Consider the following 21,877-nt stretch of genomic DNA (forward strand, 5'->3'; position numbering starts at 1 on the left):
GGCGGCGCGGGGCCCAGCGACGAGGCCGGCGACGATGAGCGGGAGCTGGCCCTGCAGCGCTTGGGCCCCCACGAGGGAGGGGCGGGCCCCGGCGCCGGGTCCGGGGGCTGCCGCGGCTGGCAACCCCGCATGTGGGCACTTTTCGAGGATCCCTACTCCTCGCGGGCTGCCAGGGTGAGTGACAGGAGCCCGGGTCTCCCCTTCTCGGGTCTGCAAGGGGCCCATGGCGGTGGTGGGGAGGGGCAGGGAGGAGCTGGAACCGACACTGACTTACCACTGCAGGCTCTTCCCGCCTCCTTCCCAATTCCCTTCCATGGCGCTCAGGGGAATTACACTCCCTCCCTCTCGCCTGCACGCTCCATCAGGAGATTGCACACACTTGACTTACTATTTGGACCCAATCCCAGCTGCTTGCTTTGCCGCATCCCCTCGCAGTGAGTGGGGTGCCCTTAGCTCAGTTCTTCCACCCCCTTTGGTTTGCACACGCCACCCTATCTTCAGCTGCCCTCTGCTCCTAGTCCCTCAGAGCCACAGTCCCGGGGAGCTGGAACTTGGCCTTCTGCTGGGGTCAGACAGGGTTGAGAGGAAGGAAACTAGGGCGCCTTGTGTTAGATGGTTCCATGTTGTGCCACCTCATTTAAATCCTCCCAGCAGCACAGTGTGCTAGCAACAATGCGTTTTAGAAAAGGGACAGAGGCTTCAGCATCTTCAGCTCATAAGAGGCAGAGCTGAGACCAGAACCCAGGCTTCAGTGCAGGTTTGGAAGAGGCCTTTTTTCTTCCAGGGAGCATGCCATGCCCCAAGGCTCCCTGCACACCTGGGATGTCCTGGCCTCAGCTGGGGTGAGGGGAGAGTTAGACAGGAAGGGCCTAATGTTCTAGGCCCTTCAGGCTCCCACAGCCAGTGGCCAGCCACAGGCTTCCTGGTGATGATACCAGATTTCTTGCCGCTTCTTTTCTCCCTGCTGCAGTACTAATTGGCCTTCCAAAAAGCCCTGGTTCAAGTTACTGTTTGAGATGGGTGTATGGTGGGGGAGGGAGGAGCATAGGCTGATTTAGGCAAGATCTAGTCCTTTCACACCACCCCCTCCCCAAGTTAATCTAGTTTCCCTTAACCCCTTTAGGTGAAAGGGGTTGGGGGGAGACACTCATTCACCCCATTATGCTTGGGCAACTAAATAAGAAAAAATCCTGGGGGATGGTTTTAGAGTCTTTAAAAAAACCCCTGGGAACTGGTGTCTGATCTCATGGCTAGCAGCCTAAAGCCTACCTGGGGTCTGTCTGGGAGACGGGAAAGAGCAATGACATTTGTTGGGTCTGGGGACTGTGGAAACTGGTCAGTACCTCTGGCATCCCAAGTTATCATGCTAATGAGTCTCGGAGCCCTGCCTCTCCCCCCTGCCCCAATACACCCTGTGCTGGGCCTCATCCTAGTAATGGAAGAAAAAGTTTCACTTCCCTACCCAGGGGAGGGCAGAGGATTGGGGAGTGGGGCTGCAGGGAGGGGACAGGCTGGCTGCAGGTTTTGCCCTTTTGATGTGGCATTATATCGTATCAGCCTGGGCACTCCAGTTGAAGTCTGAAGTTTGGGGCAGGGTGGGATTAATTCTTCCATTTAAGCAACAAAGAAACCAGGATTCAGGTATGTTAAGTGTCTTGTCAAACACAACCAATAGAGCCAGCAAACCACCCCTAGTTTCCAGTCTCCTGGTTATTAATACTGATGTGAATAGCTGTATGGAGCTCTGGCTGGCACATGTGCCAAAAGAGGACTTGCCTCCTGCTCAGGAATATATAGATAAAGAAAATTAACAACTACTATTTATTGAGCACCCCGTGCAGGTACTTTCTATATATACTTTACATTAATCTCTAATCCAGGGCTATTACCCCCATTTAACAGATTGAGACTGTGAGAAGATAAACAACTTGCCTGAGATCACACAGCTAGATGGTGGCCTTTGAATCAAAGCCAGAGCTCCCTGACTACCTGGTTCTCATGCCTGGACTACCCCACTGAACTAGGCTGTTTTCTGGAGAGGGGCTCATTTCTTACTCTGGCATGGGAGGTATTCTGAGATTCTGTACCTCCTGTAGATGACACCAGAAAACCCAGGGGCAGATGGGGACAGCAGAAGGGACACTTACACTATCACTGCTCCAGGCCTGAGGGCACAGTGCCCTGCTGGGGGTTCTGTGCTCTCCCCCTTCCATTTGCTCCAAGCCAGTAACACTGTCTTTCCCCAGCCCTGTTCCCCTGGGTTTGTGTATGTATCTTCTCTCACAGCTGCTGCCTCCCTGGCAGGGGCCTGCATTCCTGCAAGGTGGTGGGCTTGGGATGTCCCCAGCGAGGGCAGATGAGGGCAAGGAGCAGCACTGTGCCCCGAGGTGTCTCTTCACACACAGCAACCTGGTCATTTGAGTAGTGCGTTATGACAGGAGCAAACCAAATACCAACAGAAAGTGAACTGAGCTGATTATGAGAGCCTGTTGCCTAGCTACAGGCCTGGCCCAGAGCGGTTCCCGTTCCTGCAGACTCCAGCCCAGGGATGCTCATCCCAGCTCCCTTCACTGTGGCCAGGCCCATGGGTGGCTGCAGCTGTGGTTCTGTTTCTGTGGCCTGAGCTGGGGGCAGGCACAAGGGGCAGGCTGGTGCTCTCCTCACCTGTCCATGACCCGGAACGGAGTGAGGGTTCACCAGGGTGGCTTCACACAATGAGGGGAACCAATGGGTGTTGGCAGCACCCAGAACCATAGGATCATAGCTTCCTATTTTTCTGAGAGCAGACAGGAGGCCTGATGAGTGGGACCCTGGGACACTTCCCTCCCCCACCACAGTCTCCAGAGGTCTCAGAGGCTGGGCTGACTATAACTCAGTTATCAGCCCTATTAAGGATTATAGTCCTTCTTTGGCTAAATCAGTTCCTGGATTGATTTTTCCCACCTTTTTCTCATGAGTAGAGGTGACCACAGGATCCCCACTGCTCCAGGAAGGCAGCTAGAGCTGGGTTTTCATCTTTATTAAGCATCCACTGTGTCTCAGGTGCTCAACCTGTGCTTTCTTTTACTAGCTCATCTTGCCCAGCTGAAGCAGGGATTATTAACCTTGATTTACAGATAAGGAAACTGAGGCCCAGAGGGGCTTGCTCAAGGATGCACAGCTGATGGTAGAACTGGCTCCGAGATGGCCTTTGGCTTCTGTAGGGCTCAAAGGATAGCTGCTCACTAGAGAGCTTCCTCTTCCGCTCTCCTTTCAGCCCTTCCTTTGCTTCACTCCCTAGAATTGTTGTTGTAATCTGATCTCTCTCTCTCTCTCTCTCTCTCTCTCTCTCTCTCTCTCTCTCTCTCTCTCTCTCTCTCTCTCCCCCCCCTTTCTTTCTCCCTCCCCCCATAGGAATAACATTAGGAGAGGAGACTAGGTTTTCTTGCCCCACCCCCACCCCAAGGCAGAGGAATGAAGCCAAGGCCTTCTAGGAAAGAAATGCAGACCTCCGCTCCTACCCGCCCCCTTCTGAAGGTTCCTTGGCTTCTCTGGTTCAGACTTTGTCTGGGGCCCAGCCAGTTGGTGGTCACGAAAGGCTTTGGAGCGAGGGCCAGGACTTGCTGATCATGTGCCCTCGGAGCTAGGATGAACCGGGAACCTGGCCCCAGGATGGCCATGCCCTGGCCTCCCAGCCCCCAGGAGGGCAGTACCAGCCTTCCCCAGGGTAACCCTCCGCCTCCTTCCTGAGAAGCAGGAGGAGGGCCAGGCCAGAGGCCACAGCCTCCCTGCAGACCCTGCCCTCGGGCAACCTCCCTGTTTCTTCCTGGATTTGTTCTGTGTCTTCTTTTCTGTTCTGAACAGAACAACGTTTGCCTCTGAGCATCTTGTCTCTGGATGGCGAGGTGTTTCTGTTTGTTGCTGTTTGGGGTGGGGTGGGGAGTGGAGGAGGGGATAAAATAAATGGTCTGTTTTGGAGAGTGGGGAGGAGCAGGCGGGAGCAAAGTCTGGCAGCTGGGTATTGGGAGCGGGGTGCCCTGTGGGCCTTTCACCTCTGCCAGTGTCAGCCTGGGGTGCCGGCACTAGAGCACCTGTGCTGTCCTTGTTCCCTGGGCACACCAGCCTGCCAGGGAACCCGACCCCTGGCAGGGTCCCTGATTGGGAAGTTGGCTTGGCCCATCCTGGAGAGCAGCAGAGGTCCTAGAGCCCTAGTGCTGGTAGGTATTCCTGGGCACACCTTTGTCACCTCTAGCCCCAGTCAGTAGGATGCTGATCCCAGGCTCCCTAGGACAGGAGAGGGAGCAGACAGTCACCTTGGCTCCAGCCATTCAGAAGAATATTTACTGAGCACTTACTACAAGCCAAACACCATGCTGGTTCTAGAAATAGAAAGATGAATCTGAGGTGGTTCCTGCTCCTGAAGAGAGCCAGGTCAGGTGGGGTAGGTGGCGGTCGAGGGGAATTACGACAATAATACAAGATGTGTCATGAGAGGTGCCACGGTAGTCATAAAAAGAAAGTTCAATAGGAGGTGAGAGGAGGAAGCAAGAAATCTCACCTCTACATGGGATGGGATTTGGTGGGGGCAGGGGCGTGCAGGGAAACTTCAGCAAGGAACCAAAAGCTGAGCTGGGTGGGCCTTGTTAGGATAATGATTTTGCTCCCTTAAATAATTTTTAGAAGGAGGCAGGTTATAAATAAATAAATTTTCAAAATGGGTAGTGCTGAACCAAGCAGAGTTAGGGAAAGGGGGAATTTCCTGGCCAGGAGACCAGCCCAAGTAGAGATAGGGCAACCTGGGACATGGATGGGCACTAACCAGGAATTTCATGTGACTAGATAGTAGGTTCTTGGACAGTGATCTGGGCTGGACCAGATCCTTTCCGGGGCTGGGACTCACTGGCTCTGAGAAGCCCTGAGTACTGGCTCAGCAGAGGGCGAGCACAGGTAGAGACTGGCTGTGGACACTGGAACAAGAAGGACCTGGCTCAGCATGGGAGGGACCAGGGCCAGGTTCCCTCTGCTGGGATCTGGGCATTAGTGCAGTCCTTCATCCGGGAGCCCAGAGACAGCTCAGAGATGCCTACCTGGGCAGACCTTCTCCTTTCCTACCTCTTAACCCCAGGGCTGCCTGGTATCTCTCCAGCACTGCCTGGGCACTAGGATCTTGCTTCTCAAGAAGACTCAGCCCCTTACCCCATCCCCACAGATCTTCCTCTGCAAGTGTCTGGCTGTGTTCTCAATTCTCCCCTCTCCTACACTCCATCCTTAATATAGGTTTTTGGGCATGAGTCTTCTTGTGTTTATCTGTCCATCTGTCTTCCTGGCCCTTCTTGCTTGGGCTCCCCTCCCCTGCCCCTGCTGATTATATTCAGTTCCCAGTGATTGGTGTCTGTCACCTCTCCCCTAAGCCCAGCCTCTGCCAGATTCCTGAGACACTCTATGCTCTGTGCTGAGTTTTATAAGTATCTTTGCTTTTAATCCTCAAAACAACCTTGTAAGGTGGGTACTACTTTCTTTCCCTCAAACACACCAAGCATATGGTAGCCTCAGGGCCTTTGCACTGCTTGTCCTGCTGCGTCTGGAACTCTGGATCTTCATATGACTCACTCCCTCACTCCTTCGGGTCTGTTCAGATGTTACCTTGTCCTTGATGCCTTACCTGACCTCTATTTGAAATAGCTTCCCGACCCTCACACCTTTTATCTCTTTTTTCTCCATAATGCTAGTACTGTCTGATATACTGTATATTTTGTTTATTTGTTGAGTCTCCCTCCACTAGAACGTAAGGTCCAAGGGGCAGGGGTATTTGTGTGTTTTTTTCCTTCTGTTCCCCTGCACAGTGTCTGGCACATAGTAGGTGCTCAGTTTTCCATTTTATACATGAAGATCCTAAAGCTCAAAGAAGTTAAGAAACTTGCCCAAGGTCTCACAGGCAGTTAGTAGCAGAGTCCTACTTGAACCCAGAAGTGTGTGACTTCACATTTCCACAAGGACGGTCCTAGGGTGGGGTTGGTGAGAAGGCTGGTAATAGGGCTGACCCAGCAGCTGAAACACCTAGGCCTTTGGGGATGGGTGTGTCCCGAACAGCCAGCCAACATGTGTCTGAAGGACCCAAGGACAGCAGGAAGCTCACAGGAGAAGGACCCTCCTACACAGAGGCTGAGAGCCTCCTGCATCCTCCCAGCAGGCAGGAGAGGAGCTGCCACTGGCACAGTGGCAATGCGCTCTCCCCAGGACTCAGTTTCTTCATCTGTAAAATAGCAGGAAGGGCGTTGAACTGGATGTCCTCCTGAGTCTCTTTCACTTCTAAAAAGCAAGGATCCTGTGATATTTTGGCTCCAGATGCAGCTTGCCTTTAGAAGCTGCATGCAGGAGTCCGCCTAGGGACCCCCACACCTCCTCGGCTCTTACCATTTTATTGAGTACTCACGGGGTGCCAGGCACTTGACACGTAGAAGCCCATCTAATCCTACAGTAACATTGCAAGTGGGTCCTAGTACTGTCCCCATGTTATATTGAGGAACCAGGTACAGAGGACAGCATTTATCAGGCTGAGTGGCAGGGCCAGGATGATGAACCCAGGCCTGAGGCTCCTAGCCCAGGGCTCCGCAGCTCCCCTTTGCCCTCAGTCTGGCAGCACAGGCCTATGGGAGGGAGGCTCAGATGCACCATGCCTGTTCTGCAGGATGGCCCAGAGGGGCTGAACAGAAGGCGCGAGTGTGAGACTTTGACCTCTAAGCAGGGTGGTATTGCTGCAACCTGCACATTTCCTCCCTAGGCCCTTTTTTGTCCTTTTTTATTGAAGCCCCCAATCAAGGGAGTTGTGAGAAAGAAAGCCGTAGCCCTGTCCCCAGAGGGGAAGGCCTGGTGAAATGCACCACTTGTAAGCAGGGACAACCAGTTATGAAATTATTCAGTTTGGGGAATAACTTAGGAAGAAAGGAATAGTTTGGGCCCTGAAAGGGAACCTGTAATCTTGGGACCTGCCTGGGGGAATGTGCCAGAGCCCAGGCCCCTGAATCTGCCATGCTCTGCCCCAGTTCTGTCTCCTCGAGAAGTGAGGCTTGCTGGGGCCCGCCTGCCACCTGCTGCCCAGCCTGGAGAAGTTGCAGGGGAGGTTGGGGTCTGCAAGGTTTCAACAAAGGAGGTGTGGATTGTCCCCACTTGTTGGGTCAGAGTGTCTAATTGGAAAGAGCTCTGAGCTGAAAGTCAGGAGGCCTAGCCTCAGTTTGATCCTGAGTAGGTCATCTGCCCTCTCTCCTGTGCCTCTGTTTCCCCTGAAAAAGGGGCCCATGGGGCCACCCTTTACCTGCCCTCATCTTCTGAGACGGTGGAGGTGAGGGGTAGACATTAACAGATGGGACAGTTCTGCTTTGCAAAAGAAAAGAAAAAGTGAGTGAACACAGCAGGAATAAGAGGGTTGTTCCCTAACTCAGGAGGGCCGTTTGTACCTCCTGGGCCTGACGGATTCTCTTGCTGGCTGCAGAATGAGCCCGTGGCAGTGGAGCTGAGGAAGGTAACAGGCAGATTCCTTGGCCCTGCGGGTGAGAAAGTGGCCAGGCCACACTATCGTCCTTCCCTCCCTGCTCCCTGTGCTTGACCTCTGAGTTTGGCAGCTCTTCCTGAACTTGTTTTTCCAAATCACTAATCAGCCTCATGCTTGGGCTCCCAGGTGGGCCAGCTCTCCTGGCTAACTTTTCCTCAGAGAGAGAGGGCTCCTGCTCCTCATGCTTCCTGGAAGAACTGGGATATGCTGTCCCCACACCTTACCCCAACCCCTTCTGTTTTCCGGGGGAGGGGGTTGTGCCAGGACTCTGGATTCCCAGCAGCAAGGCCATGGGCAGGCACTTTCACCAGCTCATCTCTGGATGGCCATGGAGAGCCCACAGGCTGGAGCCGTTTGCCTAATGCCCATATCAGCCTGTATCGTGGCAGCCCATTTCACAGGGGAAGAAAAGTGAGGCCAGAAAAAGAACGTGAAATTTACCTTCATGGAGGAGAAGCAAGCAGGAGAAGCTTCAGGCAAAGTTGTAAAATAGGGAAAGTGTGTCTGTGGTCCACTGCCCCGCCCCCCCATCCCAGCCTTCTGTGTTGTTTCTGATCCATCTGAGTTCAAGTGTAAATGAGGTACATTGTGGCATGTGATGGGGGATCTGTCCCAAGCCCAAGGTACACATTGCTAAGGGTGAAATAGTTAAACAGTTCTGAGTTAAATCTGGTCCTTTCTTCCAGGCTGTGACCTTAGGCAAGTATATAGCCTCTCTGGTCTTCAGTTCCTCCTACGTAGAATGAAATGATGAGGCCTGCCTCACAGGGTCACTGGGAGGATTGAAGGTGATGACACATAGTGTCTAACAGTGCCAGGCATAGATCATTCCCACGGTTCCCTCCTCAGATGTGCTCCTGCTCCAGAAGTGCTGGAGGTGCTGCTTCTTGCTTCTTTTTCCCGGATCTCCCAGTGTTCTCCGTCAGTGTTTTGGCCTCCGTCAGAACAAGGCATGCCCTTCCCCTCCTGGAGCAGACTCCCGAGGAGGAAAGCCCCTCTGAGAGGCAGGTCTGAATCTGCATTGGACAGGGGTAAGGCCACAGTCAAGTGGAAATCGGAGCAGGGGGGGCATGGGGGTTGCCAAATAGTCGTGGGGGCACAGACCTCATTTACTCACCTATTTAGGCTCAACCTTCTGCTCAGGGAGGAAGCCTGGTCCCACCCACCAAGCAGGACAGGCGGCAGCAGGGAGCATGAGACCAAACCCCAGCAACGACATCCTGACAGTGGTGAATGGCAACATGAATAAGAGATGAAGGCTCGTAATTGCTGTCATTACACACGCATTCATCTCTATTCATAATGATTGGACACTTAACTCCAGCCCTCCCTCTGCCGAGTGCTGCGGTCATCATTCTAGCCGGGTCCCTGCAGCCGTCAGGATCAGCCACTGCCACTCTCTGATCCTGATGGATGTGGTTCCTTTTCTTTGGTGCTCAGTGTCCCGGGAAACCTCATTTTGTGGGGAGGGGTGGGACTGGTTACTTGGGCAAACCACCATGTCTCCTGCCATGGTACATGTAGTCTTTTGTCAGGGACTTCCTCACTGTCTAGGCAGTCAGCGGGGACATCCTGAGGTGAGAGACATGAGAGGGGCTGAGAGTTGCAGCTTGAGGAGGTAGGTCATGATTGGAGTGTGGCTAGTAGCTCAGCCAGCAAAGTCATTTCTTGCAGCCCCATACCTCTGGGCATCCCTTAAGGCAGTGGACCTCAAACTTTAATGTGCATCAGAACTACATGGAAGAGGGCCAGCCCGTGGCTCACTCGGGAGAGTGTGGTGCTGATAACACCAAGGCCACGGGTTCAGATCCCTATAGGGATGGCCGGTTGCTCACTTGGGAGAGCGTGGTGCTGACAACACCAAGTCAAGGGTTAAGATCCCCTTACGGGTCATCTTTAAAAAAAAAAAGAAAGAAATACCTGGAAGGTTTGTTAAAATAGATTGCCGGGCCCTACCCCTGGCATTTCTCATTCAGTAGGTTTCAGTGAGGTTTGAAGTTTGCATTTCTAACCAGTTCCCAGGGGCCTGGTGTTTCTGGTCCGGGACTCCACTTTGAGGATCACTGCCTTAAAGCCTAGTTACTCCAACTGTGGTCTGTACACAAACAGCCTCAACTGAGAGCTTGTGAGAAACGTGGAATTTTAGGCCTGTGCTACACCTGGGTCAGAACGGCATTGTAACGAGATTCCTGGATGGTTTGTACACCTATTGCAGTTTGAGAAGCCTTAAAGCACAAGTGGGTTATTGCTGGGCAGAGGCAGCGTAGGCAGGGCCAGGCAGCTGTAGTTCTCTGACCAGTTGCTTCCAGCCAAGAGCAGCCTCTGTCTTCTGTGCACCAGGACAAAGATTGCAAAGCATTGCCCTAGAGCACTGAAGCAGATGGATAAAGACCCTCTGAAGTGGGAACTCCAGCCCCTGACTGTATGTTAATCCCACCTGTCACCATCTAACAGACTGCCTGGTGTGCAGAGGTCCCTGTCCCCAGCAGGGCCCCTCTATCCCTGCCTGACAGCTACCCCTCCTCTCCTTTCTTGCCCCCAGGTGGTGGCTTTTGCCTCCCTCTTCTTCATCCTAGTCTCCATCACCACCTTCTGCCTGGAGACCCATGAGGCTTTTAACATTGACCGCAATGTGACAGAGATCCACCGAGTAGGCAACATCACCAGCGTGCGCTTCCGGAGGGAGGTGGAGACAGAACCCATTCTGACCTACATAGAGGGTGTGTGTGTGCTGTGGTTCACGCTGGAGTTCCTGGTACGCATCGTGTGCTGCCCCGACACTCTGGACTTCGTCAAGAACCTGCTCAACATCATCGACTTTGTGGCCATCCTGCCCTTCTACCTGGAGGTGGGGCTGAGCGGCCTGTCATCCAAGGCAGCCCGGGATGTGCTGGGCTTCCTGCGTGTGGTGCGCTTCGTGCGTATCCTGCGCATCTTCAAGCTCACGCGCCACTTTGTGGGGCTGCGCGTGCTGGGCCACACGCTCCGTGCCAGCACCAACGAGTTCCTCCTGCTCATCATCTTCCTGGCCCTGGGCGTGCTCATTTTTGCCACCATGATCTACTATGCCGAGCGCATTGGCGCCAGGCCCTCCGACCCGCGAGGCAATGACCACACCGACTTCAAGAACATCCCCATCGGTTTCTGGTGGGCTGTGGTAACCATGACCACGCTGGGCTACGGGGACATGTACCCCAAGACATGGTCAGGCATGCTGGTGGGGGCACTGTGTGCTCTGGCTGGAGTTCTCACCATTGCCATGCCCGTGCCTGTCATTGTCAACAACTTCGGCATGTACTACTCCCTGGCCATGGCCAAGCAGAAGCTGCCCAAGAAACGCAAGAAGCACGTGCCACAGCCTCCCCAGCTCGAGTCACCCATTTACTGCAAGTCAGAGGAGACCTCGCCTCGAGACAGCACCTACAGTGATGCCAGCCCGCCTGCCCAGGAAGAGGGGATGGTCGAGAGGAAGAGGACAGGTGAGGTTAGGGGTGGGGAAGTGTCTTGATATGTTTTCTGTTGCTGTAGCAGAATTACCACAGACTGGGTCATTTATAAAGAAAAGACATTTATTTGGCTCACATGTCTGGAGGCTAGGAAGTCCAAGTTGCGGGGGACACATCTGAAGAGGGCCTTCTTGCTACATTATCCCATGGCGGAAGGCAAGCAAGCATGCAAGACAGGGAGGAAATGGGGGCTGAATTTACCCTTTTTTGAGGAGCCCACTCCCCCAGTAATGGCATTCATCCATTCAGGAGGGCAGAGCCCTCAGGCCCTAATCACCTCTTAAAGATCTCACCTCTCAACAATGTTATATTGGGGATTAAGTTTCCAACTCATGAGCTTTTGGGGGACACATTGAACCTGTAGCAGGAGGGAAGGCCCCTTTCCCCCTAGTGTCCACGGGAGTTCCCAGCTGACCCTCAACCCTTGGAATTTGGGGTCGTGCTATATTGTGCCGGGCTTCCCTAAGTATGAGATGTGCCTTCTTAAGGGCAAAGCCTTACGGCCAAATTTTTTTGTCCTCTGGCACCCCGACAGCTTCCTGAATGTCAGGGTCTGGGGAGTGAGTATCCCACCCAAAGCAGGCTTTGAGGCAGCGCGTGGGGCTGTATAATAGAAGCCCTGGTTTCCAATTCCGTCTCGGCCACTGTGCTGTGTGCCCTGAAGCCAGTCATTCATCCTCTCTAGGCATAGGTTCCTCGCCTGTAAAATGGGGATGATATCAATATCCTACCCCCAAGACTCTGATGAGACCTAGATGAATGACAGATATGGAAGCACTTTGAGAATTGTAACCACTTTACAAATGTCAGGCACTGTCGTGATTAGCCAGAGAGCAGGGCAGCTTTTCTTCCAAGGTGCCTCAACACATGAATCACTTCTTTCCAAACGTTCGAGTCTGGTGTCTCTTGGCCTAATAAGCGTGATAACGTAACGGCAGTGGGAGGCTGCCTTCTGTTCAGCACAAGCTAGCTCGAGTGCTGGGCTCAGGGTTTGACATGGAGTAGAAGGGAACTGAGTAGAGACTGGCTCAGTGTTGGAAAGGGGAGGAACATGGAAGAAACTGGATGGGGAGGGCCCGGGAGTCTGAATCCTGTCCTTCAAGGACAGAAAAGGCCATCCCAAGAAAACTCACCTCCCCTTGAATTAGGAGATGAGGAACAGAAATCAGCTTAATCCCCAGCAACATGGAGTTACGTTGGAGAGTGGGAAAGGCGTCCTGACTGTTAGGTATGGGCTGAGCTCCTGAGAGAAGTATGGGATTCCTGATGTAGGGAGCTGCTGGATGCCAGGCCATTGGGGGGCTGGGATGGGGCCAGGAGAGGAAGGCAGCAGCTGCTGGCTAAGCTCTGGGGCAAAGTGGGACTGGTCCTCCAGGGGAGGTGCTGAGTTCGGGCAAAGGGGATTGGTTCTCCAGGGGATGTGCCTGACTCAGGACACTCACCTGTGACCTGTCACTGCATACCCATCATACATCCTGGGGCCACTCATTCCCTGGGGTGATTCAGGGGCCTGGGTCTTGCAAAGGCCTTGATAGAACAGCATTCATCAGGCTTCCCTCTTCTTCCCCACCAAAGTGGTACCCCTTCCTGATCTCTGAATATGAATCTCCTAGCCCCAGGGAATTTCAGCTTTATTCTGAGGCCCATTAAGGCCCAAGGGGAATCCTGATACCAAAATGTAGAAGTCCTTAGGTTCGCTCCTCGATATATATTTCCTGTGGCCCTATCTGCCATGCCCTTAGCCTGACTCTGAGTGCTTAGCTACATTAAGGGTGTGCTTGGCCAATGTCAGAGCCACTGTCTTCAGACTGAGTAGCCCCCCCGTTCTCCAGATTCAAGGGCCCAGCTTTACCAGTGCTGCTGCCTGACAAAGGCAGGAGGTTAGGGCTAAGAGCCCACAGCAGTGAGGAGTTGAATTGGAGCCTTTTCCCCACAGAGTCCTCCCCAGACACAGGTCAGCCCTGAGAGCAGAGGCCTCCAAGTCCTTTGGATATTGGACTTCAGCCTAGACACCTGTTGAACAAAAATAACTGCCTTCAGGGGGTCCAGGGAGAGAGCTGTGGGCACCACTTTAGGTTTAACCCTGGTGATGCCATCCCTCACCCCAGCAAGCCCAGCACTCTCTGCAGGAATGCAAACTCATCCAAGTGTGAGCCTGAGCCAGATCCATGGGGGAAGCAGAGTCTGCCACCTGCCTCTGGCTATGTCACAGGGTAGCCCTCCGCAGGTAGGTTTGGGGAGTCCCTGCTGTAGGGTATCTATGCTTAGGTTCCATCCCCCAGGATGGGTGGGAAGCCAACCTTCAGGCCGAACACGGCACCCTGCCCTTTGCCTCCTCCCCACAGGCACACTTCCCCAGCCTCTCAGGTTGGGGAAGTGACCCCATAAGGAAGGCAGGTGGCCCCTCACACAGCCTCCTTTCTGTCTGCTTCCTCCAGACTCTAAGCAGAATGGGGATGCCAATGCGGTGCTGTCAGACGAGGAGGGCGCTGGCCTCACCCAGCCCCTGGCTTCCGCCCCCACCCCCGAGGAGCGCCGTGCCTTGCGACGCTCCGGCACTCGAGACAGAAACAAGAAGGCGGCTGCCTGCTTTCTGCTCAGCGCTGGGGACTATGCCTGTGCTGATGGCAGTGTCCGGAAAGGTATGGCTCCCTGGGCCAAGCAGGTGGGGAGCCCCCACAGAGCTGAGTCTCCCCAGTCCCCCCAACAGAGCTTGAAGTCCCCTCCTCCCCTGAGACCATGGCCACTATCTCCTCTGCCTTGGATGTGCCCCCGCTTTTAGAAGGGGTACCTGATCTCGCAGTCCCTGAATTTGGAGGGCCACCAGCATTCCAAAAGAGTTCACAGAGCCCTCCTCGCCGGGTGCCCCCAGGGAAGAGCAGTGCTAGAGGGTTGAGAGGACACTAGATCTGGGCCCTCGACCCTCCCTTCCATTTTCGGCACCTTTTCTGCCTCTGGTTCCTGCTGCTGCCTTCAGACCTGAGTCCACAGTGTCCCTGCCAACCTCCCTAGGCCTCCCTTAACACAGCGAAGGCTTTCCCAAGTAAGGAGTCCCAGGAGGTGCCAACAACATTCAGGAGTCAGAGAGCCTGGCACAGGCCCCACCTCCTTCCATCCTGCATGGCGGAGGGGGAGGGGGGTCCTGGAGTCCAGGATGGACTGACCCAGATCTGCAGGCTCCTGGGGTTCCTCTTGAGCCAGAGGTGATCGGGGCAGGGCAGGCAGGGAGATAGGTTCCCTCTGAGGAATCAATGTTCTGAAGGACTTGGAGAGTTAAGGGAACAGAAGGCTGAAATTCCATCCCCATGCCCCAAGCCTACGGCAGGGGCAGGGCAGAAGTTGGGCTGTGAAGCGAGGGATTCCTGGCCTAGAAAAGAGGGGCAGAAATAATGAAGGATGGTTGAAGGCTAGTGGTGGCTGAGAACCAGAGGCCTTAAGACCAGATACTCTTTCTACACAGTTTCTATTACTTTTTTGTCTTTCTTGCCCTGTCCCTGTGACCTAACCTCCCCAGTTTCAGGACAAACCCTGACTCCCGCCCCCCCCCCCCGCCCGCAGCCAGAATAAAGCTCTTCCCTGGGTTCTCTGACCACTTCTTAGCCAGCCAGATTTCCCACCCCCCACTTGTCCCCAAACCCCAGACCCAGACTAGGATGAGTGAGGCAGGGGCAGTGCTGCTGCAGAAATAGCCTCTGATGCCTCTGTCCCCCTAAAGAAATCCCCTGGCCTGCCCAGTCCAGCCCATGCAGTCTCCTGGGGCACCTTCCCAGGCTCTTTCCCCGGTCTTCTCAACACCGCCATTCCCATAGAGTCCCCAGGTCACCCTTACTCTAACCAGGCCCTGAGAGGTGTGTGTCCAGCTTTGCTGGACATGTGTCCTATGGGTGGCAGAATCAGGAGCAGTGGTCAGGCTCCTGGAAGGAGATGAGCCGGAGGCCCGAGATAGATGGCTGCAGATGGAGTGCGCTCAGACCTGTGTTCCTCTGGTCACCTCTGTGCCCAGTCCTCATGTGGATGTGCCCTTCTCTCCTGTCTCCCACTGCAAACATGCAGTGGCTTCCACCGTGTTCTTGCTCAGACCCAGAACCTTGCTCTGGCTGGAGCATGCTAAGCAGATGGCCTACCATGTGGGGGTAAGGCGACCCCCACCCCATGTACGCTTTGAGTAAATAGAGCTGAGTGCTGAGCTCCCCTGCTTTCCTTCCTGTGCTGTGAGGGACTCAGTGGAAGAAGAGGTAAGAAGAGGCTGTGAGGGTGCAGGTCAGTGGGTGCACCTGGGGAAGGGGCTGCACGTGTGCATGCAGGGGCTGGGTAGCCTGCATCCCATCACCTTATCTCTCTAGGGTGCCTGTGAGGCCCAGTGCTCTATTTTCAAGATGCCTCCACACTGCTTCTTGGCAACAAGCATATAGCTCAGCCAATTAGAGTGACCTTCGAGAGGGAACAGGTGGGTTGCTGGGAAACAGGCCCTGTTAAGCAAGCATTGCAGTTAACATCACCAAACTCCCAGTGCACACTCAACAACTTTCCCCACGCCATACCGTGCTGCACTTCTCTGCAACCAGGCCACATTTAAGATCAGGAGTGAGTGGGTCTGGGCCTCTTCCAGCTACTAGCACAAACCCCATCCTTAACCTGTAGCTGCCCATGTGTCAGAGTGTCAGCTCCCTGGGAGGAAGGTGGAAGGTGCTAATTAGGGCTTCTTAGGGTGGAGAAGGCGGGTGCTGGAGGCTGTGGGTTCTTTGTGCAGTTGGGCTATCAAAGAGCTGGTGGGGAACTTACCTGACAGGACAGGACAGTGGTCAGCTGGGAGTGAGGCCCTGGAGTCAGTCCTCAGGAGCACAGGTGACCCAGAAGCCAGGGAGAGTCAAGGAGCCTCTCCCAGCAGAGCCTGACCCCTCCACTCCAGCCTGGGGCCATCCGCCACACAGGGTCCTCCGGAGCGTGGACCCCATGGAGCTGCTCTGGCGAAGAGCTGCACCCCTCTGACCCATGTGCCTTTTCTTCACCAAGGCTGTGAAAAGTCCAGGAGTCTAATCAACGTAGCTGGAGTGGCTGGATCCAGTCTGGGGCTGTCTCCACTGGCATCAGGATACAGCTCGCCCTACCCTCCAAGAAAGCTCCTGCTCTCCCACCCCTTCAGCCCACCCCCCGGACACTCTGCCCCTTAGTGACAGCTGTGGCTCTCCTCCCACCTGCACACACACACACACAGACACATTCACACGCCCTCCCGGCACTTGGTCCTCCTGAGGCCTGAAGGGAGCAGCAGGAGGGAGCTGGTCAGAATGGAGGCAGATTCAGAGCCCTGAGCCTCTCCTCCACAGCAACTGTCTGCCCAGAATGTCCAGCTCTGGACCCTGAGAGCAAGGGGAGATCACTCCAGGGCTTCCACCCCACCCTCCGTGCATCCTGATCTCTTCCTGAGCTGCAGGTGTCTGCATGCCCAGGTGTCTGAGCCCTGCCTCCCTCTTGGGGTCCCACCAGGGACAGCCACAGTGGCCAGGCGTGTTTGGTGGTGCAGTGCCCCTGGATCATCAGCCTTGCTGGAGAGCCACACTAACATTAACATTTGTAATTGCTGCAAATGCATTTCCATTCCTTGTGGCCTTTCACCGGTAACCAAACAGCCTGTCTGTCTGTCCATCGTGCACACCCAGACCAGCAAGAAACAAGGCTGTCCTGTGGGGCATCTCTGCTAGGAGGTTTAAGTCCTCAGAAGGGCAGTGCCCACAGTCAGTGCTGCTCTGGGAGAAGAGGCTTGCTATTTTCCAGCTCTGGCCTGGGGCACAGTGGGGGGTCCCTAGAGTCACAGCCCTAGGCTTTGCACAAGCCATGGGTAGGCTGTCTAAGTGGAGAGGCCCTCCTCTCTGGGCACCGCTGCCCAGGTTCAGCAGGTGACACCCAGCAGCGTGCCCTGCATCCCATCTGCACCCTGAGCTGTGGCATCTCTCTCTATGCTGCTTCCTCTGCTTCCGCAACAGTTTTTCTTCTCTCTCCTGCTCCCTCAAACTCCCAGCCCTGCCTCTGAGTCACCTGCCGCTCCCACCCAGCCTGCGCTCTGTATTCCTGCCAGAACCAGAGACTCATCTAATTTCTATAATTAAGTGTATTCATTTACCCAACGAGCCCGGAGCACAACAGGTTTGTGAGTCATTGGGTGAGCAGGGGTACACCTTGCGCAGGGGCAGCCGAGGAGAAGTGCAGAGACAGAAGCCATCCTGCCCCGCCTGTGCCTGCCCCTCCCCCAGCAGGCCCTCCCAGCCAGGAAAGAGGTTGCCTCAGCCCTCGGCCCAGACGGTTCCCGTTTCACCTGATGGGAAGTAGACCTGACAGCAGAGCTGTGTGCCCGGCAATTTTTAGAGTCAGGTTATGCAACTTTGTACAAGGAATGACTATTAAGGGCCATATCTGCTCCTTCCAGGGTGGGCAAAGGTAGGAAGGGCAAGACGGCATTTGGGGACTCAGCAGGAAGCTGGGCAATCTGGGGACACCCCGAAAGGGAAGCTGGGCAGAAAGATCAGATTGCATGGGGTTGAGGGTGTTGTGCAAAGCCTGTGCCAGGAGTGCCCCCCTCAGCCTTTGGCAGACCCAGGGATGTCCCTTCTGGAAAGGTTTGTTCATGGTGGGCACTGGGATAACCCAGCCCTGCTGTGGTCTGTGGGGCCTGCCTCCAACTTGCTCCCAGAATGTAATGACCCCTACAAGTTCAGAAGAGGGATACAGGAGCATCCATACTGTCACCCACCCTTCAGGAGGGCACAGGCACCTTTAAGTGATGGCATGAGGAAGTCAGTCATCCTACTCCAGCAGGACGGAGACACTGGGCCCCTCTTCCCTCAGAGCTTAGTCTGACAGCCCAACTTCTTCACAAGGACAGTTCTAGCCCTGCCCCTGCAAGGCTCCCTGGCCCCAGGGGTTGGGGTTTCTGATGGGACATGATATTCTAGGTGTCCAGTTTAGCATGGAGGCCATAGCCGTATTCTCCTCTGACTTGTCTTTCTGGTTCAGTGAACCAGGGCTGCTATTTCTGTGGCAGCCCTCAAGTTGTCAGGAGCCCAAGTTTCCACGGCACCCACCGCCTCCTTCCCTGTCTTCCCTCCCACAGGGATGGGCATGTTCACCGCACCCTCTGGTGGGCACAGATGTCCCTGGGCAGCAGGATGCAGCAGTTCCAGGCTGGAGCCCCTCATGTGCTGGGGAGATGGGCCCCCACCTCCCTCCTGGCTCTCTGGCTTCACAGGAGAGAGACAAGACCCAGCTAGTGGGAGAGCTGAGTAGGATATCTGCCCCCAGCTCTGCCTCTTAGGACCCCTGGGCCTTCCCAGAGCCCTGGGAAAGGGCAGAGGGAGTCCTGGCATTTACAGAGCCCCACTGTCTATCAGGCTTTGCCATGGGAGGCAGCTGCCTGCACAGGCCTCAGGCTCACCAGTCCTTGGGCCTCCCTCCTTGGCAGAAGGTTCTGCCCCACTCATAGTGTGAGTGTAGTTTGCTTTTCCTTGGACTGGACTTAGACTTGCTCCCATTACTTTGGCTTTTAGAAGCCTTTCCCCAACAACTGGGGCTCAGCCCCTTCCCACAGAAGAAGAAAGCAGCCCAGGAGGGAGTTCTTAACCTTCCCATACAGTCTGTACCAGGACTACTGACAGCCCTAGGGGCCACTTCTCAGCCTCCAGGCCTTCTAAGGAGTGGCTGTGAGGTAGAACTTGAGGGGAAGGAACTGTGCGCCTGGAGCCTAGACTGACAGGAGCTAGATGGGAGGCCATGTGCTGGCCTGAGGCCAGGGCTACCCTTCCTCAGAGCTTCCTGGGAGAGGAGAGCCTCCCCTGCACTGGCCAGAGATATGAAATCCCTGCTCCAGCCCTGGTGGGTCAAATAGATAGATTCTGGAAGGAGATTCCTAGGAAAACCCCTCCCCAATTCTCAGAGGCCCCTGAGGATGGACAGCCTATGGAAACCAATGACAAAGCAGCATGAGGCCATTATACCCCCCCAGAATGGGCTGTCCCCTTCCCTAGCTCTCTGGGGGCACTTCACAGCTCTGCTGCGACTCCTGCCTCACACCATGCCCATCCAAAGCACCTTGGTAACCCAGGCATTCTCATCAGTGTGTCTTAGGATCTAGTTGCCTACAGGGAACCCAAAGAAATGTTCCCTTCCCCTCGTGAGTAGGGACCAGTGTCAGGGTATTTCTTATTAAGTTATATGGACTGGTTAGTGTTAGGAGCACAGGGCAAGACCACAGCTCTCTCTGCTTGTCTTCAGAAATGGGGCTCTGAAGAGCCCTGTGCTTTTCTGATTTCCTCAAGAATAGTACCCAGAATCTTAGTGGGCCAAGGAGCAGCATCTAAGGAGGTGGCTGGAGCACTAGTCTTAAGGAGATGGGAACTGTCACTCCAAGATGAGAACACCCTTTCCCTAGGAAAGCAATGGAGGTGCTTCAGTGTAGCTGGGCAGCCCAGTGCTGCCTGTGAAGCTGTGAGGCCTGGATGCCGAATCTGATCCCTGCCTTGATGGCAGGCCTAGCCCTGGACCTCAAACTTAATAGCTACGGAGGTTGACCTGGAGGGGGCTGAAGCTCCCACCTGCACTATTGACACAGATCTGCAGTTGGAACCTGTGTTCCCAGTGAGAAGGGAAGACCAGGCCATAGCGATCCCAGGCTGAGGATGGGATGCTGATGAAGGCTCACTGAGGGGTTGTGTTTCTCAATAAGATGCTATTTACTGGCCTTCAGTCCTGAGACAGGCTCGTTCGTCCTCCTTGACCTTCCCCTTCAGCATTCACCTGAGGCTGCATGCCCTCTGACTGCTGGGGCTCTGTTCCTGCCACATTGAACAAGGGGGCAGGGCACAATACTCAGGAGCTTTCATCACTATCTCCTTGGGACAGTGGAATAGCCAAGTGTGGTGATAGCAGATGGAGCTATTTGGGGGAGAGCTCAAGTTAGGCAGGCAACAGCTGGGGTGATGCCCCGTGAGCCACAGACCACATCAGGAACTTTCCCCACGGCCTCTGTGTAGAACTGTGGTCTCTCCACTGTACTAGAGCTTTGAAGACCTGAAAGGCTAGTTTCCTGGGGCTAGTGGTTACCTGAGCAGGTATGGGGATGAGCTGTAACATCACCTGAGTCACGTTGGCCCAGAGCTGGGTTGGCAGAAGGGTGATGAAGGGCTCCCCCCATTCCCTGACCCGTCCCTCCTCCTCCTGGCCTCTGAGTCCTGGGTTCCTCATGCCTTCTAGCTCTGCTCCTGGCCTGCTCCTTAACCCACAGTCTGTGGGTCAGCAGCTGGCTTCTTTCTAACATCTCATTCTTTGTTTCTCCCTTTCTTTTGTTGAACTCCTTGCCCCCAGAAGGCAATGTTGAACCGAAAGCGTGCGTCCCAGTGTCTCACACCTGTGCTCTTTAAACACAGAGACCTGCCAAGACGCACTCTCGTCCAACTATGCCCAGGCTGAAGTCCTCACCCTCTCTTAAAGCGGCACCAACGTGAGAGAGACAGGCAGACAGACAGAAAGCCAAAGGCTTAGGGAAACTCTGGAACCCAGGCAAGAATCTTTCACTGGCAAAGACTCAGATATCGTTGTTTGCACAGGACTGGTGGAAAACCTCTCATGCAATCCTCGGGGCCCGGAGTCATCTGGGTCTGACATTCTGTTCTACTGTACATTGAAGAGATATATATGCACATATAGTATCTATATTCATACATACTATACTCGTGTGTGTGTAGTGCACGTGCTATTGGTGGTCTATCTTCTTTGTTAGGCTGTGTCTCCCCAAGCCCTTGCCCGAGTTTCCCATCCCCTTCCCCTTCACTGGTTCCTTGTTTCTGCTGACCATGTGTGTGGAATGTCCCAGGAAAAGTGCACCTGGGCACTGCCAGTACAGCTGGGTGGTCCCAGGCTGCTCTCTCTCTTGGGGGTGTTTCCCCCATCAGCAGGTGGCCTGTTGAAGTCTGTCGGAGGCCAGACTGCCCCCCCCCCAGGGTCACTGCTCCACTAGCCCCACCCCACCCCAGATTGGGGTTCTACCTCCCACCCTACTCCCCAGTTGTGGGTGGACTTCCAGGGGCTCCTCTGCAGCCTCCTCCACTCCTTTCTATACCCTGTGTCCTTGACTGAGGGGACATTTTGTCTTTTTAATTTTTGATTTTTTTGTTCTGTCTCCTTCATCTGTTTGTTTTCAAAGATGCTGCGGGGCAGACAGGCAGGGTAGGGGTCTGTCTGTCCGTCTGGCTCAGGGGTCTGAGAAGGGGAAGCCTCGGGCGAGAGGAGACCAGTTGCAATACCATACTTCCTGGCCGGTGGCCAGAGGATGTGTGCAACAGCAGAGGCCAGGTGACCCCTTCAGCCTGGGCCTCTGCCCCTCCCTCAGCCCTCCCTCCCCGCTCCTATCCCTCTCTGCTCCTCCCTGGTGTTGGTCAGTCCTTTTCTAAAGCTATTTCCTTGTGTGTGTCTGAGGCATGCCCAGGGTGGGCCCTGCTGCCCTGTTTGCACGCCTTCAACTGTCGCGCTGTGCTCGAGCCTCAATAAAGACATCTGGAGCATCCCGCTGCTCCTGCTGTGTGAGTGCCTGCCTCCGCCTCTCCTTTCTGGCTCTGTGTGTGGGGGGACCTCCCTGGGCTCCCACCCTCAGCACCTGAGGAATGCAACACACTCTTAGCGTAACTCTGCCCCACCAGGAATCATCAACGCAGCCCAATCCCTACATTTTACAGCTAGGGACTAATGCTCAGGGAGGAAAAGTGATCCTCCCAAGGCCACACGAAGAGGACTAATCCAGAGCCCTGGGCTCCCAGGCAGTATGCCTATCCACTGCTGCCACCTGAACCCCTGCCGT

General features: G+C 54.8%; 1 protein-coding gene across 3 annotated transcripts in view; it reads left to right on the forward strand.

The window, feature by feature from the left end:
* KCNC4 (potassium voltage-gated channel, Shaw-related subfamily, member 4) overlaps window positions 1-21,607 on the forward strand; it is a 22,701-nt gene extending 1,094 nt beyond the window's left edge. The window contains exons 2-5 of one of the 3 annotated variants that reach the window (XM_008566733.1): window positions 1-174; window positions 10,071-11,007; window positions 13,473-13,676; window positions 20,389-21,607. The exon at window positions 1-174 is cut by the window's left edge and continues 4 nt beyond it. In XM_008566733.1, coding sequence (XP_008564955.1) covers window positions 1-174; window positions 10,071-11,007; window positions 13,473-13,676; window positions 20,389-20,444 — 1,371 coding nt within the window. In that variant the 3' untranslated portion in view covers window positions 20,445-21,607. Of the gene's footprint in view, window positions 175-10,070; window positions 11,008-13,472; window positions 13,677-19,782; window positions 20,363-20,388 lie in introns of those variants that run through there. The other 2 variants (XM_008566728.1, XM_008566743.1) reach the window with 2 other exon arrangements.
* The last annotated feature ends 270 nt before the right edge of the window (window positions 21,608-21,877 follow it).

Source organism: Galeopterus variegatus, unplaced genomic scaffold (assembly GCF_000696425.1).
Source record: "Galeopterus variegatus unplaced genomic scaffold, G_variegatus-3.0.2 Scaffold16, whole genome shotgun sequence".
NCBI classification, from domain to species: Eukaryota; Metazoa; Chordata; class Mammalia; order Dermoptera; family Cynocephalidae; genus Galeopterus; species Galeopterus variegatus.